The sequence below is a fragment of the Manihot esculenta genome, chromosome 5 (assembly GCF_001659605.2).
Source record: "Manihot esculenta cultivar AM560-2 chromosome 5, M.esculenta_v8, whole genome shotgun sequence".
NCBI classification, from domain to species: domain Eukaryota; kingdom Viridiplantae; phylum Streptophyta; class Magnoliopsida; order Malpighiales; family Euphorbiaceae; genus Manihot; species Manihot esculenta.
The window spans coordinates 21,790-41,850 of NC_035165.2; the positions used below are offsets into that span (position 1 = coordinate 21,790).

General features: G+C 35.1%; 1 protein-coding gene across 7 annotated transcripts; it reads right to left on the minus strand.

Annotated features, from left to right (window-relative positions):
* Window positions 1-419: 419 nt before the first annotated feature.
* On the minus strand, window positions 420-19,496 carry LOC110615993 (fumarate hydratase 1, mitochondrial). Of its 7 annotated transcripts, none has more exons than XM_043957024.1 (25): window positions 19,202-19,493; window positions 18,677-18,956; window positions 18,369-18,452; window positions 17,994-18,127; window positions 17,763-17,860; window positions 16,900-16,988; window positions 16,700-16,802; window positions 16,191-16,345; window positions 16,038-16,108; window positions 11,769-11,886; window positions 11,486-11,635; window positions 11,006-11,116; window positions 10,737-10,820; window positions 3,101-3,199; window positions 2,953-3,003; window positions 2,804-2,853; window positions 2,302-2,383; window positions 2,116-2,210; window positions 1,960-2,026; window positions 1,827-1,877; window positions 1,591-1,686; window positions 1,330-1,428; window positions 1,200-1,229; window positions 1,053-1,118; window positions 420-875 (listed from the first exon to the last, which is right to left on the minus strand). In XM_043957024.1, exons 2-25 carry the CDS (start codon window positions 18,926-18,928, stop codon window positions 789-791), a joined length of 2,322 nt encoding a protein of 773 aa, XP_043812959.1. In that variant the 5' UTR covers window positions 18,929-18,956; window positions 19,202-19,493; the 3' UTR covers window positions 420-788. The 7 variants fall into 7 exon arrangements, with proteins under 7 accessions (XP_043812959.1, XP_043812958.1, XP_043812960.1 ...); XM_043957023.1 differs by having other exon boundaries at window positions 17,763-17,863; XM_043957025.1 differs by lacking the exons at window positions 17,763-17,860; window positions 17,994-18,127; window positions 18,369-18,452; window positions 18,677-18,956; window positions 19,202-19,493 and adding an exon at window positions 15,432-15,546 and having other exon boundaries at window positions 16,900-16,994.
* Window positions 19,497-20,061: the final 565 nt, after the last annotated feature.

Below are 20,061 nucleotides of genomic sequence, written 5' to 3' on the forward strand. Positions count from 1 at the left end.
CTTATAATTAATTCTTTAGGAATTAATTTATTACATGTATTATACTATAGAAACTAAATTATTAAAATATATGAAATCATAGGATTAAATTGTGAATGAAATAAAGAAATCATACAGCATAACTACTTTGTTAATATTTTAAAATTATAAATACCAAATACTTGAATTTTAAAAAGGCATTAGTCTACTACAGGGACTAAAATTTTGGTTATTATGGATGGTGATTTGGACTAGAAGCGTCAAAATACAATTATAATTGAAAAGGGTTTTGAGATTTTGACGCTGATGAAAGATTCCACTGATCTATCATTGAGATGAGCTGATTTTTATGTTTGAAATTTTGCTGGCTGGGATTGTAAGTATGACATCCATCACTAAAATGGCTCATTTATCCATACATGACCATGGAGAGAATAAGCTGACAAAATATAGACTTGAATATAACATTAGCAAAGTGTTACTAGACAATCCACATCTTTAAAAATGCTACTGATGAAAGAATAACGTTCTTCATTGCCGCATGTAATTTTCTCGAGTATGGTGAACCTACCTTACAAAATGAGGGAGGCATTCCATTATTAAACCCATAAATAGCTGATGTTCCTAATCCGACAAATAAAAGAAACTTTGCCAGCTAGCTAGCTCGTGGGAAAACCTCCAAGAATATGTTTAGTTGTATCGAAGTAAAATCACCACTCACCATTATTCCCTATCTAGTTATTTAACATGTTGCAAGAACCACAATGAATACCCTTGACAGGTGAAGCTGGGGTCTCAGAAAACCGTCATCAGTTGGATGGGCCAATCATTTTTTCAGGCACCACAAGGCTATCAAATTCTTCACTGGTAAGCACTTGAAGTTTCAATGCAGCTTCCTGCAAAACTACATCTTGTAAGATATGGTTTTCACGTCACAAAAACAATTCCCTCCACAAGAATACAGATACGAATATGAGATAGAAGAAATTAGCACACAAACATACAGATATGGTATTTACATCACGAAGCACACAAACAAGTCAAAGAATCACAAGGATAGAAGAAATTATCACCTTTAGGGTACTGCCTTCTTTATGAGCTAGCTTGGCAACTGCTGCTGCATTATCATAACCAATTTTCTGGAATTGAAGTAGCGATGTAAGTACTCTAAGCAAAGAGCATGGAAAATGTAAAAAGATGGACATTCAATGAAAACTCACAGGATTCAACGATGTGACAAGCATTAGCGACTGCAAGATAAAGCAAATGGTCACAAGACAAACACACATTACCAAATTAGGTTTTGATCTATTAAATGCATAACTATCTCTTTATTTACAAAGAACTGACCTCATGGAGTAATTTTGAAATTCTTTCCCTATTAGCTTGAATTCCCCTCACACAGTTCTTCTCAAAGGAAGCAGATGCATCCCCGAGCAATCTCACAGACTGCCAACAAAGAGTCAAAATATTCACAATGGTTTAGAACAACGAATATACCACAATGCACTTAACGATTTGATATTTGCAACTTCTCAACTTGAGAATAACAAGAATAGCACAGCAAACAACTGGGTTTTAACCATTTGATCTTTGGGAAATGTAACATACATGCAAGAGATTACTAGCAATCATAGGCTTGAAAACATTTAACTCAAAATGGCCATTTGATCCACCCACTGTAATGGCCACATGATTTCCCATAACCTGCAAAATTAAGAAGCATAAAAAATTCAGAGGTCAACATACAAATTAAAAGCAGAACTCAAGACATCAGAATCTCATAATGAGTTCCCCAGTTGACCAAATGAGTTTAAAGAAACAGAAGAAATAGAATCAAAATTTACCTGAGCACAGACCATAGTAAGCGCCTCACACTGAGTAGGATTAACCTTTCCCTGAAACAGAAAAAAATTTGTCACAAAGATTTTATAGGATAAAATCTCAACATTACAACTGAATGAGTAAATGAAGATTTACTGGCATAATACTGCTGCCTGGTTCATTTTCTGGAAGTATGAGTTCACCAAGGCCACATCGAGGACCACTGATCAAGAAAAGGAGTGTCAACCACAAAAGTAAACCGGATGATCACAGGTTGGGATACAGAAAGGATTATCCAACTATTTCACAGACCTTCCTAATAAACGTACGTCATTTGCAATCTTCATTAGAGAGGTAGCTATTGTGTTAAGGGCTCCACTACTTTCAACGAAGGCATCATGGGCAGCCTGTCAGAATTCCGCAATACAATGGAATCAAAACAGGGAAATATCTGGAAGAAAGAATGAAAAAACAATCATGAAGAAGTAAGAAACTAACCAAAGCTTCAAACTTGTTTTCTGCTGTCACAAATGGCAGTCTTGTTTCCTCAGCCACTGCCGCAGCTATTTTGACATCAAATCTAGACGGATGTAAAACAACAAAAAAAAAAACTTGTCAGCAATACATCTGTTTTTTCATGCAATCATGAATTTTCACGTCAGATCCCAAGAGCAGATATGAACTAAATAATGTTTCCTCTCAAACCAGTGTGCCACATGGACTATCTAAACCCCAAATATCTATCCATGGAAATTTCACCATTATTTCAAAATTAATATTGGTCCCCTTGGCCCTCCAACCACCAAGACTCCAAGTCAGGCTCCATCACTAAGGAGTGCGACACTATGTGAAACTTTAATTCAATGGAGAAAAAGTAGGGCTCAAAGTATGCAATAATCCAAACATTCGGAATGATAAAATACAGTCACCTGGAGAGCAAAAGTAACAAACAAATGCATAAAAAAAAAAAGAGTTCACCATCAAGGCATTACACACATACCCCTTCTTTGTGTTCAAACCAGTTCCAACAGCCGTTCCACCTTGTGCAAGCTGCTCAAATTGAATTTGGTCTGTCAAATTCTAGAGGAGAAGAGAAAAGGACAAGGGAGGATAGAAATATAAAACTTTATCTACTATCTGTTCGCAAACCTGATACATGCGGGGTAGAGTACACAATATCCGATCAATTCCATATTTTACCTGCAAATAGGGCACAAAACAACTGAATGTAAGCACAAACAATCAAAGAATAAGGGCCAAAAAGGGAATCACAGATGCTATGGTGAAGACATCTAACTTGTGTGGTATAGCCACTAAACTCTTGCCCGAGAGTTAAAGGTGTTGCATCTTGAGTGTGTGTACGCCCAATTTTGACGATATCTTTGAATTCAGTAGACTGGTTAGAACAGAAGGAGCAATATTAGCCTTGATGTAATAGTTCTAATTATCCTCCATGACAAAGACAAACTAGAATATTAATTGTTACCAACATGAATAAATCAATGAATCATTCATCATAATTGTTAAAGTGTGAATATAATTTGTACATAATTAAAGGCGATTACATAATCATAGGTTAATTGATACTAATTGATTGATACAGGGTTCTTAGGAGTTGTCTTAATGAGGTCTTATAATCTGTATATAACCACACTTACTTTAATAGAGAATACACACACAATATTGCCCAATTGTTCATTGTCTTGTTACATGGTATTAGAGCCTTCAGGGTTCATTTGTTATTTCTTTTGGGTTTGGAATACTATTCTCCTTTGAATCACCGGTCTAGGTGATTATTTGACCTCATCACCGTCCAAAGAAGCGGCGCAATAGGGTTTCCGGCCTCTACCCAAAGACCGGTGGTCAGATTGCCAGCGAGTGGTCTCCATGTGCCATTTTTCTTTTTGGCATGTTCTTCATGCACATCGCACCTTCGACGAGTCTTCGATTCCACTTCCGAGATTGCCTCATCATTTCTGGCCAATCTCTGGAGTCGTTTTTGTCATCAGACCTCACTGCCGTCAGATTTCTCTTCCGTTGGAGCTGTCCAAATTCCGTTTTTTTTTCCTTCAAGGCCGTGTGAGGGCTATTTTGATGCTTTTATTATTGGGTGAAGTGTTTTTAAGATCTAGTGTTGCTTGAAATGGCTTCCGATAGCAAAACCCATGTCGCTGAAATTATTCCCACACCCACTAAAATTACAAAATATAGATTGAAAGGGTACATTCCTGTAGCTACTATTGCTGAGACAGGTACAACTTGCCTTATCTCCTCTTCAAATAAATGGATCATTGATTCTAGTGCCAGGTAATCCTCATATTTTCACCGATTTTCAATCTTATAGAACACCATTTCCTATTACTAAAGCTGATAGGTCAATCTATAATGTTGAGAGGCCTAGAACCATTAAACCTACTTCTATTGCCCTATTATCTGTACTAAGTTTACCTAATCTTACTTTTAATTTAAACTCTGTAGTAAACTTACCAAAGATCTAAATTGTTGTCTGTATTTTTTTTTTTTTTGATAATTGTTTCATTCAAGATTTTGTGACAAAGCAGATTATTGATAAAGGATATATATCTGGGGGTCTTTATATTTTGGATGCATGGATGCCTCGGTCTGTTGCCTGCTCCAGTGCCATGTTTCTGTTCGACGCACATTGTCGATTGGGACTTCCTTTTTTCAATTTCATGAAGTGTCTTAACTGGAGTGTGAGTCGTGTCATTTTGCCAAACATCATCAAAGTTTTTCAAGTCTTAGAGTCAATAAACGAGCCAAGTCTCCTTTTGAATTAGTTCATTCAGATGTTTGAGGACTATATCCGGTTGGGTTTAAGACTGAATTCAGATATTTTGTCACTTTTATGGATGATTTCTCTATAATGACTTAAAAATTTATTTTATGAAGCATCGTTCGGAGGTTCTCTCATTTCTTTACCTTTTATGCTGAAATCAATACTCAAATTAAGGTTTCTATACAAAATTTGAGAAGCAACAATGCTAAAAAAATATGTTAGAATCATTTCAGGCTTATATGACTCAACATGGTATTATTCACAATCATCATATGTTGATACATCTGCTCAAAATGGGATAGCTGAAAGCAAGAATCGACAACTCCTTGAGATTACTCGAGCTCTACTATTTCAAATGCAAGTTCCTAAGCAATTATGGACCGATATTGTCTCTATTGCATGCTTCCTCATTAACCGCGTGCTCTCCACAATACTAAATGGTAATACTCCCTGTAATATCCTCTTTCCTAAGAAGTCATTATTTCCTCTACAACCACGACTATTTTGCAGCACTTGCTATGTTCAGAACGTCAGACCTCATTTGACTAAACTTGATCCTAAAACTTTAAACTGTCTTTTTGGGATATGCTCGTCTTCAGAAGGGCATCAGTGTTACTCTGCAAAGCTCAACAAATATCTGGTCTCAACAGATGTAACCTTTTCCAAGCAAATTCCTTTTTATCCTGTTGCACCAGGAAGAGAACGATGAGTAGCTCAACTATAGAATCACATCTTACGGTGGCAATTCCTCAAATGTGCCTTCTGTTGCACCATCTAATGGTGGCATTCCTCCCAGCCTCCTGTTAAACCGTTAGTTATTCATGTTTTTTGGTGATACATGTCCTACACTAGTACCTTATTCGCCATCGAATCCATCACCAAGTGACCTTGACCTCCCTATTAGTCTTCGTAAAGGTAAACGACAATGTAAATCTACCTATTATGTTGCTAACTTTCTTTCTTATGATCATCTGTCTCTTTCTTCTACATCCTTAATTGTCTCTCTAAATTCCATTTCTTCATCTAAGACAGTTAAAGAGGCTCTGACCCATTCTAGATGGCGTGACATAATATTTGAGGATATCAAGACTCTAGATGAAAATCATACTTGGAAACTAGTTGATTAACCCTCCGGTAAAAAGGTTGTGGGCTGTAAATAGTTTTTGCCATCAAAGTCAATCCAGATGGTTCCGTAGTAAGTCTTAAGGTCCGTCTTATCGCTAAAGACTATGCACAAACCTACAGCGTTGACTATTCTGACACTTCTTCTCTTGTGGCCAAAATGACATCGGTTCGCTTGTTCATCCCCCTAACTACATCAATTAGATATCATAAATGCATTTTTACATAGTAACCTCCAAGAGGTGTATATGAAGCAACCACCTAAGTTTGTTGCTCACGGAAAGTATAGGTGAAAAATTTTGGGAGGAATTTTTTATTTTATTCCAATTGAATTGATCTTTACAAGATTTCAATATTTATACACAAAGAATCAACCTAAATTAGGAATATATACAATAAGAATAAAATCCCTTAAATCAAGCCTAATTAAGATCCCAAAGATTTGAATCCTCCTAATTAGGAACCTTCTATATTGGTCAACAATGGGAAAGTCTGCTATTTAAAGAAATCTTTGTATGGTTTGAAGCAAAGTCCCCATGCATGGTTTGGCAAGTTCAGTGAAATTGTTCAAGAATTTGAGTTTAAAAAAAAAAAGTGTGATCATTCAGTCTTCTACAGAAATTCAAATGCTGTTATTATTCTCTCTATGTGTATTTTGATAACACTATCATTACAGAGAATAATAGTGCAAGGACCACTCAGTCTTCTATAGAAATTCAAATACTGTTATTATTCTCTCTGTTGTGTATGTTGATGACACTGTCATTACAAAGAATAATGGTGCAGGGATCTCCTCTCAAATCCTTCTTGCATGCAAGTTTTCATACCAAAGACTTGGATCAGCTTAAGTATTTCTTGAAAGTCAAAGTCTTAAGAAGTAAAAAGGGAATTTTTCGGTCTCAAAAGAAGTATATCCTTGACTTAAGAAGTAAAAAGAGAATTTTTCCTGTCTCAAAAGAAGTATATCCTTGACTTACTTGAAGAAACTAGAAAGTTGAGAGCTAAACCCTATAGCACACCTATAATTCCTAATATATGTCTCACAAAGAATGACAGAGACCCTTATGATGACCTAGAGAGATACAGAAGGTTGGTTGGAAAGTTGAACTACCTTGTGGTGATGACTCATCTAGATATTACTTTTGCAGTTAGCATTGTAAGCCAGCTAGAGTCATCGTTTACTAGTGCTCCGATCTGTCTTCTAGGCCTTCCCTTAGCCGCATTTTGTTGTTGCCTCTGGCCCTCTAGCTTTTTCATGAAATTCCGAAGGTGACCTCTCTTGATCAACCTTTCTATTTTGTTTATTAACTGATAGCAGTCATTCCTATTATGATCATGTGTTCTGTGGTAATGGCAGTATTTATTTGGGTCCCTCCCACTTGCCTATGCTTTCATAGGCTTGGGTCATTGTACAAAACCTTTGTCCTAGACTGCCATAAACACTTCAGCTCTGGACACATTCAAGGGAGTGATCTCGGCGGGGAGCCGAGATTGATAAGGTCTCTGATCCTTTCTCTCCTACCGGTGTTTGTTCAATACATTCGGTTAAGGGTGAGCATTCGGTCGGTTCAGTTCAAAATCAAACCAAACCAAATAAAGTGAAAATTAAAATTTTAGTATTTATGAAAATCGAACCAAATGATTTTGATCAGAAACCGAATTGAATCGATCTGATTAGATTTGATTCAATTCGATTTCAATTTTTAATAAATTTTTTATTTTTTACACCTTACTTTTAGTATTTTAAATTTTAATTGAAATATTTTAACCTTGATTATGATCTAATATCTCTTATATTTTTAAAAATAATATATTATTAGCATTAATCGATTCGGTTTGATTTTTTCGATTTTTTCTAATCAAAACCGAACTGAAATAACCGAAATTTTTTAAATTAAAAATCCAACTGAACCGAACCGAAATGAATAAAAAATCAAATCAAATTTCTGAATCAATTAAGTTCGGTCAGTTTTTTCGGTTTAAATTGAATACTACTTGCTTGAACATGAATAACTCCTTTTGGTATTTTACGTGAATTCTTACGTACCCCTACCTCTGGTCCCCGATCCTGTCTCCTCTCCGGCCTATCTTGTCTCTTGTCCTCCCCAACCTTTCCTCTATCTCTGTCATCCCCAACCTTTCCTCTATCTCTGTCATCCCTGGCAAATCGGTTGGTCGTCAAGCTTTCATCCTGCCTTATGTATTTCTCTACCCTTTTCATCAACTCCGATAGGGAAGTGGGGTGGTTTTCTGCACAGCGACCCAAAGAACTCCGGAGAGGTTGTGCCCTTTTGCATGGCTTCTATTGCTCTCCCTTCATCCAGCTCAGGTATTTGCAAAGCCTTAGAGTTAACCTGGTGACATACTCCCTTGGGATTCTTTCCTTCTCTGCCAAACGGTCTCTAAGTAGCTCGTCTTCTTTCTGCAGGAACTCCGGTGATGAATATGCTAATAAATACACTGGCTAGGTCTATGAAGTTCTTAATGCTTCTTGCCTCTAAACTATTAAACCATGCCCGGGCTGGTCCTGTTAAGGTGGTGGGAAAGACCTTACACATCAAGGCATCCGAGTGGGTATGCAACTCTATGAATGTCTTATAGTTCAAGAGTACATGCTCTCGGGGATTTCTCGTCCCGTCATAGGCTGCCATAGTTGGCATTATGAACTTCTTTGGAATGGTTTCTTATTGAACCTGTCTCACAAACGGTGATGAGGTTAGCAACAAGGGATTGTTGTTGTCTCGTGCTCCCAACTCTATCAGTAATTGCTCTTTCAGCCTTTCTAACTTTTGATCTACATCTACATCCTCCCTTATGGGCCTCCTTCTCCTGGTGGTAGTGTCTTTCTAGCTCTTCACTCTTCGACCTTTCTGCTGGCTCAGAAGAATAACTCTCAGCCCCATCATTTTCGATAAGCTCCCTCACTATGTCTCTAGCTCGGGCTGTTGGCTCATTTCTCTGACTGGCTTCTCCGTCCCCATCGTCTATCCTCCTACTATTCTGTTGAGGGGCTTGATAGTTTAACGTGGGTTAGGGCTCATTGGATTTGAGCCCTTCGACTACAGGCGGTATGCTCAACAAGGTATTGAGCCATCTCTGTTGCAACATCTGACCTAGCCAGTAGGCCATATTCTATAATTGGAGAGCCCTGCTTTGCAGTTCTTGGTCAGATAAGGTAGTTCGAGGCATGATCCCTACTGAGCTTGGTGAGGGGTTAAACAGTATGGGTGGCTGGTTTATCGGGGCATTCAGGCTAGAGAATGAAAACTATAGTTTCTAAGTTAAGCTCAAGTCGTTTGGGGTGTTTCCAGTATGGTTTTCGCCGTGGTTAGCCATGTGGATCTCAGTGGGTGAAAAGAGAATGAGAACTCCAGTGATGAAAAGATCTCCTTCATTCCCACAGACAGCGCCAATTGATGTCTGACATCCGATAAAGCATAGGCTCTAGTCCGACTCATATAGTAAAAAGGGAATTTTCCTGTCTCAAAAGAAGTATATCCTTGACTTACTTGAAGAAATTTGAAAGTTGGGAGCTAAACTCTATAGCACGCCTATAATTCCTAATATATATCTCACAAAGAATGACAGAGACCCTTATGATGACCTAGAGAGATACAGAAGGTTGGTTGGAAAGTTGAACTACCTTGTGGTGATGACTCATCCAGATATTACTTTTGCAGTTAGCGTTGTACGCCAGTTCATGTCTGCACCTACGTTGAAATATTGGATCGCTTTAGAACAAATTCTATGTTATTTAAAAAAGACTCCTGGACTCGCTATACTCTAAAGTGATCATGAGTATTATAGTACAGTTGAGTGTTTTTCAGATGCTTATTAGGCTAGATCCAAAAGTGATAGAAGGTCGACTACAAGCTATTATGTGTTTGTTGGAGGAAACCTAGTGTCTTGAAAAAATAAGTAACAAAATGTGATACCATATCTAATGCCGAGTCAAGATACAGGGCCATGACTCAATCCACTTGTGAGATTCTATGGATAAATCATCTCTGCTGAAAGAAGTTGGTTTGGATGTTGCGTCACCTGCGAAACTTTAGTGTGATAATCAAGTTGCTCTTTACATTACTTCCAATCCAGTATACCATGAACGGATTAAGCATATTGAAATTGATTATCATTTCATCCATGAGAAAATTCAAGAAAATTTAATTTCTACTGGTTATGTGAAGACAGGAGAACAACGGGGTGATCTATTCACCGAAACTTTAAATGGACCTCGAATAGAATATTTTTCTAACAAGTTGGACATGATAAACATCTATGCTCCAACTTAAAGAGAGTGTTAAAGTGTGAATATAATCTATACATAATTAAAGAATATTACATAATTATACGCTAATTGATATTAATTGATTTATAGAGGATTCTTAGGAGTTGCCTTAACGAGACTTTATAATTTGTATATAAACACACTTACTTCAATAGAGAATACACAAAGTATTGCCCAATTGTTCATTGTCTTGTTACAATAACCAAGCCAGTTATTACACTAAACATCAGTATCGCGAAAATGGAGTAAAAGAAAAAAAACTCTTGGAATAAAATGAGAAAGAAAAAGGCCTGATAAAGCTCAAGCATGCACCCCCATGTCATGACTTGTATGTTGACTTGCCAATGCATAGAAACCTCGTTGGAAAGAAAGGAAGGAAGGAAATACAGTAACTTAAAAGTGCAAACTTCATAAGATAATGCTTAGGATACACAAAAATGAAGCCATGCCTTCGCCATTAAGTGATACACTTGACAAAATGGAAATGAATGTCCTCTTATCATTCAATGACCTCCTATTCCAACTGACAAGTTTGTTATAGATATAGTAGCAATGCAAAAGTAATGTCTAAAAATGCAAGTAAAAGGCTTATGTAGTGCAGGTAATTATTAAGGAAAAAGACAATGGAACAGCCTTTATAATGTGCAGGACCCATAGCAGCAATTCAACTGAGTTACCTTTGTTGTCTCTTAATTATTTTTTTAGATTAGTAATAAAATATCAAACCTTTGAATGTAGTGCAGTGTGCAAATTTCTCAAATTTGGTATTAGTCTTGAATTTATTTCCGTTGCAGCTGCAATGTGCATTACCTGAAAAGGCACAAGACAACTGATTAAAAGAACTACAACGAATAAGTAATTTAACAAGGAAAATACACATAACATTTCGCATAGAAAGCTTGCAACTGAATCATAGTAGCTCTATATTCCAATTGAAACTATCAACAAACAAGATTTATGAATACACTGCCAGTTATAGAGTAAATCACACTTACAGTTGGGAAGGTATCATTAGAAGACTGTGATCTGTTCACATGGTCATTTGGATGTACAAACTTTTCACCACGCTTATGTCCAAGAATCTCAGCTGCTCTATTGGCAATAACCTGCAAGTACATGATACATAGCAAACCAATATAAAATATCATAGTGGCAAAAACAGGATCTTTAATATGCGATAATCAGAGGAAGTCTAATTCCATGCAAAATGCAAAAGTTTTATACATACAGTTTTGGGGTGAGTTGTTCAAACTGAATGTTATATTTCACAGTATGAATTCATAGAGAAGCACCGTTAGTTAGTATTAGACCATCAAAGACAGAAAACACTTAAAAAATCGGTTCAAACACGTTCAGTGGCCCAAGTAGATCAACAGGTAGTTTGCATATTTCATGTATTGAAGCGTGACAGGACTAAGAAAATAAGTTCCATGTTCTTGCTTTGATGAGTATAGTTTGACAGAAAACTAACTGACCTCATTGGCATTCATGTTACTCTGAGTGCCACTGCCGGTCTGCCATACAACAAGTGGGAAATGATCACTTAGCTTCCCTTCAGCCACCTCTTGAGCAGCTTGCATTATAGCCTTCCCTATGGATGGATCAAGTCCGTAGTCCATGTTCACCTGCAATAGTATAAAAGCGACATCTTAAACACTCAAGTATATATGCCTTACTAATCAAAGGCCAGCTATAACAGCAAAAACTAAATGAAATAAGCAGGTATAGAAGCGACCAAACATTAATAAATAAATAAACCTTGGCAGCACACTTCTTAAGAATTCCGAAGGCACGAATGATTGGTTCCGGCATCTGCTCACGGTTGCCGCCAATTTCAAAATTTTGTAATGATCTTTGAGTTTGTGCACCCCACAACCTAGAGTATACAAGAAGCAAGCAATCAGCCAGAGGAATTTAAATCATTTTTTTTAAAAAGGGGGCATCTTCTTTTCATAGTGTGCTCCATGAAACGAGTAGAGAGCGAGAAATCTGAAAACATAAAAAGGAAAGAGGCGAACTTATCAGCGGGAACTTGAATGGGTCCAAAAGTGTCTCGCTCTTCCCTGAAGACCGTAGAATACAACCTCCAGCTCGCATGACTCAATGAAACGACCGTCTGCGAAGTCGTCGATCCCCCAGAGAGGCGACGAACCACAACCCCCATCGCCATTTTCTTCAACTAAATCCTATACCAATCATAACGCCACCATAAAAAATGTTCAGGCACAAATGCATAAATATGCAAATATGTATTGATTACAGAGAAATGGAACCTAAATGGAATCTGAGATGGGATGCTGAAGATTTGGAGGAAGCGTGCTTCGAGGAGTTTTGCTTTAACAAGGCGAAGGACAATGACCGAGAACCAGCCAAAAAAAGGAGTTAGGTCTGAGCTCTGATTCAATACTGGTAAAATGGCACGTGACGCCGGGATGGTGGGATTCTCTGGGATTTATCAAATTTTGGATTACAGGATTTCATAGAGGTTTGAAATAAATTAAATTTTTATTAAATTTTTAATAATAAATTAATCTATAATTTTAATTCTTATTTAATAAAATACTTTTTTTTAATAAAATACTTTTTTATTAATAAAAGTATAAATTACTATTAATTAATTATTAACTAAAAATTTTATATTTTTAATAATTAAAATATCCCTTTAAGTGATAATATTTTTTAATAATTATTTTTGTCTATTGTGTGAATAATTACAAATTGAAAAATTATTATTTTAATTTTTAAAAAGTGAATTTATAGATTTTATTCATTATTATTTATTATTATTATAAATAATTTTAATTTTTAAAATATAAATTTAATACCCTATATATCAAAATTTTTATACTTATAAAAATTAATTTAGACATAAATTTAACTGTAGTATATAAGTATAAAAATTAATATTTAATTTTAATTAAATATAAAAACTTACAAAAATCAATTTAGGCGGACTTTTAAGTATAAAAATTAATTTTTTATTTTTTATTTAATATAAAAATGAAAATTTGATTTTACAGAATATAAAAATTAATTTTTAAGAAAACCTAAAATTATTAATTATTATTTTTTATACTACAAAATATTAATTTTATATTTTAAAAATTAAAATTATTTATTATAATAAAATAAATAAATAAATCTACAAATTCACCAATTTTCAAAAATTAAAATAATAATCTCTTAATATTTTTATTTTTAAAATAATAGATAAAATAATTTTTTTACTATTAAAAATATTGACCACTTAAAGAAATATTGTAATCATTCAAAAATATGAACTTTATAATCTATGGTCAACTTGCAATAATTTATATATTTTATTAATGAAATAAAAATTAAATTTAAATATTAATTTATTATTAAAAATTTAATAAAAGATTGCTACGTGAATTTTATTAAACGTACCTATAAATTACCTATTGTTCAATTCAATTTTGGGCGTACGTTATTAGGATACGGCTGCGGTATGGTCAAATAGAGACGGCTAATGGCGGTTTTGTTCGAACTCAAGTGATAGTGTCGTGGGATTAAATCATAAAATCCTTGCTAGCTTAAAATGTCATCTTGCGTTAAGGGTTCATATCTACTTTGACCAAGTAAAATTGAGCATCAGTCCATTTTATAGTTTTATATAGAGCGTGGATTCCCTTAGATGTTTGATTCGCTATAGGTATGTAAACGGGTAGGATATCCGTAAAATTGAGAATATTTAAATTCAAATTTGATTATATGTAAAATTTTTAAATCCGTTCCAAATCCGTTTAGTATTTTAATTTTACTATCCATACCCCATTTCAAATCCGTTTAATAATACCCGCACAATATCCGAACCGATTAAACTCAATTTTTTTACTTCAATTCAATGATAAAAAATTTTTTAACATGTACATAAAAGATATTTTATTATCAAAAAATTTTATTGCAAACCTGAAGAAAGTTTCAGTCAAAGGAGATGTCACCGACGTCGATTGGAGAGAGGCAAAGGTTGTCTCGGCAGTCGTCAGTGAATTGAGGAAGAGAAGTGTCAATTGAAAAGAGTAGATATCACCGACCGGGGAGAGAGGAGATATCACCGATACCAACTGGGGATAGGGAAGAGTCGTTTCTGACTGGGAAGTGGGAGATGTCGCCACACTGGAGAGAGGGGGAGATATCGCTGATTAGAGAGAGAAGATTTATCGTCGACTGGAGAGAGAAAGAAGACATCGTCGGTGCCGACTGGATTGCCAGGACTCGTCAATGAAGTGGGGAAGAGAGGCGTTGACCAGAAAGTGAGAGATGTCGCCGACTGAAGAGAGAGAAGGAGATATCGCTAACTGGAAAAAGAGAAGATTTCTCATCACCGTGGAGAAAAAAGAGACGTTGCTGGTGCCGACTGAACTGCCAACAGTCGTCAGTGAAGTGGGAAAAAGAGGCGTTGTCGATTGGGAATTATGGGAAGAGAAACGAGAGAAAGAGGCATCAATAGAGAGAAGAAAACAGTTTTGTTAGTATAGTTAACCGGATTCAAATAATGGGTATTCGACCACCTAACCCCAAATCCGAAACCGATAAAATTTTTTAAATCCAAATCTGCACAAATCTGTTTTTATAAAAACTCAAATCTGTCCTAATAAAGGGTACCCATGAAAACCACCCACCTGCCATCCATAGCTTCAAATGTTTGAATTCAAATTGAGGAAATGATAAATAAAAAGAATTTCTAAATTCTATATTATGTCTAGGATACAATATTTTAAAATAATTAGCAGCACAATGCTACTTCAATTTCGAAAATATATATATATATATACACTCCGAAGTAAAAATCTTACAAAGGTTCAATTCAATTAATTTTTTTTTTCTAACAATTTTCTGATTTGAGTAGAAGAATTCAATTCTTCTTAATTTAAAAAAAAATTATTTTAAAAAATTAAAATTTTACATGACTTCACAAAAATTCATTTAATTTTTTTTTCAAAGGAATAACATTTTAAAATTAAATCAGAAGAAATCCATCTCAACAAAAAATAATATAAGAAGAATGCATTTAAAAAAAACAGTAGATGAAACTCTCTCCCATATCTATTCTATTGGATTAACTACAGAAGCAAAAGGTCGTCAGAGTTGAACCCATGCAAACTCTTGTTTGTATGCTATACTAGCCTCACAAGAGGCTCTGCACGTATACACAGCGATAGTTGCCCAATCAAGGGAATCTACATCGTCATTCTTCACGCCGAAGTAGTAAAGCAACTGGGGCAAGATCTAGCACGATCCGAACAAAAGAAAGGTCATTTGATGTTACATAAGCAAGCATGATTTGGCCCAGCAATTATGATTTTACAGCTTGAAATGAGAGTTGAGATTCAAGATTCCCTAAAGAACAATGCAACTTTGAAGAAAGAAATGCCAGACACAAGGGTTTTAAAGGTCTACCTGAAATTCAAAGTCTGAAGGACTGCCACAATAACTGCAGTGGGGAATATCATCCTTGGAAGGTCGGCCACTAGACATGGGCCAGAGGGGTCTTGCATTGGCATTTCTGCAATACCTGTTATAGTAAACAATTATACCAACATTAATTAAGATTGAATATAAACAAAAAAAAAACAACGAAAAGAAAAGAAAAGAAAGGCAAGGAAGAAAGATATAACTGTGAAATGCAAATAGAATATTGTAGGATAAAAGGACCACAAAATCTTTGCCAGAAATTGAACCAATTTTTCAGATTGCAACTTATGGCTGCTGTCCAGCATAGAATGTTGTAGGATAAACACTATTAACCAAATATTCGTTTGAAATCTTGGATGAAATAATAATTGTGTATAAATTTGCATGCGGCTGAAAATTTGTGATTTTTATGGAATTAAGAACCATCGGGCCTCTAAAGTCATCGACCAAATGGAACCTCCTTCGTATTTCTATCTTCCATATGGTAGCCAATTATTATGCACTAATTGCAGAGCTTGATGAGTGTACAAACAGTGAATCCATTCACATGAGGGCCATAAATGCATACAAACAGCGACTTTGATGTATTACCTCAACACTTGTTCTGGGGCTTTGGCTATACGCTCTTGGAAAGAAGCCCAACATTTTCTGTCGCTATCCCCCTGTTATCAGCAGTAAATAAGCACGTAGGGAATTTGAAAAGTAACTAAAAATTTTTCCATAACAGGAGAAAACAACGGACACCTTGAAACAGTCTACTAATGACATCATTGAGTCATCAGTTCTCTTCTGTGATATCAACAACTTATCATATGCATTATCATCAGACATTTCAGCATCCAATTCACTTTCATCCTCATTTAGTATCTCGTACTCTGGCCAAAGAGCATTGCTAGTAGCTGTTTGAAATCACCATATCTCATCAGAAGTAAAATTTTGTAAAAAAAAAAAAAAGAAATGATGTGTAAACTTCATTAAGAAAAACAAACACAAGGCCATTGTTGATTCTACACGGATGTGCATATAATCACGTCAACATAATCAGTTACTTGTGATTCTCAATTTTATTATATAAAAAGTATCCATTCCTTACTCACCCAAGTTTCATGTATTACTGTATGCCAGATATTACACACACACAAAATACCAATGACAATGACAACAACAACAAAGTATGATAGCATATGGCATACGCTATTTAAAGAATAAAATAAAATGGTAATTTAGTATAATTCCATAATAAATATACAAACCTTTAATTATCTCCATTGAAGTGGTTTCACCACCACTGGAGCTAGAGTTATGTAATTGAGAAGAAAGACTCAGTTGCTGACAATTAATTTTACGGTGCATAGCCTGAAAAGTATGAAAAGAAATATGAAGGCAAATGCATACAAATTAGTCATGGATGTCATAAATATTAAACTAATTTGAAATTATGACAATATGTTACCTGATGTTGTTGCAAGCAGTAACGTGCTTTCTTGCAACTAATACAAAATTGATCTCCTTTCCAGGTACCACACCAATTACAAAGTGCAACTAAAAAGAAGCAAACAAGAATGAAGGCTATCAAGAGTGGTATGATGAAATGGCATAGAAACAATTCCACACATATTCTGCTTCATAATTAATCAACCAGTTGCAAGACACTAAGGTCCTTGCCACTATCTTATCACACAAACTAGTAATGTCATAAATTGTTAAGCAAATATTAACACCATTAGAAGAAAATCATTTTGTTGTGATTGTGATCTATGATTTGGTCAAGTTGTTAACTGTAAGAATTCATCTTAAACATAAAAAAATGTACAATTGCTTTGGTGATAAACTTAAACATATCACCCTTAATACTATTTTAAGTCACAGATGATATGATAAAGTGAATAAAAATAACACTAATCTATATTCAAGAATAAGGCTTAGAATGCCAGTACACAATAGTACATAAAATTGAGAAGGCATCTAATGTTACAAGGCAGTCAAGGCTGATATTAGAAACATCTCCAACCAGTCATTTTTGGGATTTAACCACACATTCCAACTCTAATTTATCATAAACAAAATTTCCATCACTGCAGGTCCTCAAACAAGAAGACAAGCTTTCAGGCATTGGCTCTGGATCTAATAATGTTAAAATAAATAAATTCCATTGCAGCTTTAATATACTGCAACTTTATTTATTTTAACATTATTGGATCCGGAGCCTCTCTCTCTCTCTATATATATATATAAGACCTATATATATATATATATATAAGACAATCTTTGACTTGAGTTTATAAAGAAGGCATTAAATTTGAGACAGCAAGTTACCTCCAGATCCAGAAGGTATGTCAGTTCCATCGAGTTTTGGGGCCTCACTTGAGTAAAAAGGATTAAGGTGAGGCAATTGACAACGAAAGACCTTCACACTTCAAAAGAAATTACATAATTAATCAAGCATGCAGAATACAAAATTGGCAATATTCAGTTAATCCTTGTGATCATACAGGAAACAAGATAAGAATAATTACAGAAAAAGATTAGTAATTATGCATGTTATACCTTCGAGATGAGTTCTTTAACCTACACTTCCATTGTTCATGTTGATCACGACGAAGACATGACATTTTGGGGCACATAAATACAAATAATGTTCGATGAAATGTTGATTCCTTCTCTGATATTGGTGCATATACCTAAGGAATCAATCAACAAGGTCAGTTCTAATAAAATATATCAGTCTCTTCTCACATCCATGGTAGAGAGGTTGGAAAAGAAAAGAAGAGATAAAGAGAGAGAGAGAACTAACTAGAACATAAAAGTGAATGGTACCTTACAAATAAGATTTTTAAGATATCTTTCTAAGCCAGACCTTAACTGATAATAATCAGAATTTGATCCAGATTATACTGTAGCTTTGAAAATTGAGTACAATACCTGAAGCAAAAATTGCAGAGGATTTCCACATGTGTCACAAGCACAGGATCTTCCAGATGGTAAATTAACTGGATCCAGCCATGCCTACAGGATTAACAGCTTCAAATTCTCAGCAAAGTTAAAACAACAACTGCTTTTCCTTTTAAGGAAAAAGTTGCTTCCAACTAAAATCGTGTACCAATAATATGTATCTCAAGCTCAAAAAGGTCATTTCGTTTAATAAATCTATAGAATAGTTAATGAAGAGTTAGAAGTAGAATTTTGCCAGAGGGAAAAAAGAAGCCTTTTAAGAGTCAAAAGACATATACCGGTACACCACCAGCTTTGCTAGGAAATAATTGGCGGAGAAGAGACCAGGAGTGCTTAGGCTTCTCAACAAAACCAAGGGTTACTGGTTCTTCTTCTTCCTCATCGTCATCATCTTCTTCTTCTTCTTCAAAAGTTGGTTCTTGTACTTCTTCATTTTCTTGTCCTTCAAAATCGTCGTCGTCATCATCAAGAGGAGCAATTCTTACCCCCTTAAGCTTTTCCATAGAATCTCCACTCAGGCCAGTATCCATTTTACTTGGTGTTTTGGTCTACTTGTTCCTGTTAGGAACAGGCAAGGATGTAATTCTAGAATATAGTTTCAAGCTCCTACTTCTCTTATTCAGTTTATTGTCAATTCTGAATGGCCAAAAGTAAACGCTACTTTTAAATCAACCAATCTCATACAGATCTCGATGTGAGATATGAAAACTACTTCAGCTTAATGACTCCAAAATTTTCACAAGATTATGAACTAGCCATTGAAAAATGGACCAAGTAATTAACCTAAGTAAATCAATACATACTTATCGCGGTATCAGCAGGCAAGGGAGGCTGTAAGGCAATAGCGAGTGGCAGGGACTGGGAGTAGAACTGGCACTGGGAGATTTAAATGATTGAGACTCTCCATTGTGCCTTGCTTAGCGAAGCCGAAATATGATGGTGATTATGTAGGTGGCGTGTATTGGAATGGAAACTGGAGGAGCGAGCAAGGAAGAGGACGACAGCGCAGGATTGTTGGGAACGAACGACGGCGCTGGAGCAGGAATTTGATGCAAAGCAGAAAGGGTTTAAAGTTTGATAACGGATTAACGGGACATTATAAACTGAATAGGAAGGGTTCCATTAGGTTCGATTTATGTAAAGGGTTCGATTAGGTTCGATTTATGTGTTCTAATTAAACAACAAAAAAATTTTGTTTTAAATATACTAAAACAAAATAAATATATTACAAATTCATTATAATACGACCATTAATCAATTATCTATTCAACATAAAATTTTAAACAAATAAAATGTTCTAAAAGTTGATTAAACTAAATTGATTGAACAGAAAATTTATTTAATTGGCCATTTCAATCTCTAATATCAAATTGTGCTTAAAAACCTTCAAAAAAATAAATATACAAAACATAAATGGTAAATCAAGTATGAGAATTTGCAATAATTTTCACAACCCAGCAGTAGAAACATTGGAGAAATGTTCAATGACACGAACCAGGTGGATTACATAGAGGGTACTTAGGATTTATAATCTCTTCACTACATCAAATATTATTCTGGTAAAGTAACACATATTTTTATTAAACAGCATGGAATCAGATAGTATTAACATATTTTATCAGCAACTAAAAAGATCTTGATTATCATATTAAGAGTAACCAAA

What these genes read in the sequence shown, in the direction of transcription:
- LOC110615993 (XM_043957023.1), bottom strand. Translation starts at nt 18,928, where the DNA reads ATGGATACTGGCCTGAGTGGAGATTCTATGGAAAAGCTTAAGGGGGTA. An exon ending in GTAACATGAATGCCAATGAG is followed by an intron (nt 11,117 to 11,485) that starts GTCAGTTAGTTT and finishes ATGTACTTGCAG; the next exon opens with GTTATTGCCAATAGAGCAGC. An exon ending in CAGGCAGCAGTATTATGCCA is followed by an intron (nt 1,878 to 1,959) that starts GTAAATCTTCAT and finishes TTTCTGTTTCAG; the next exon opens with GGAAAGGTTAATCCTACTCA.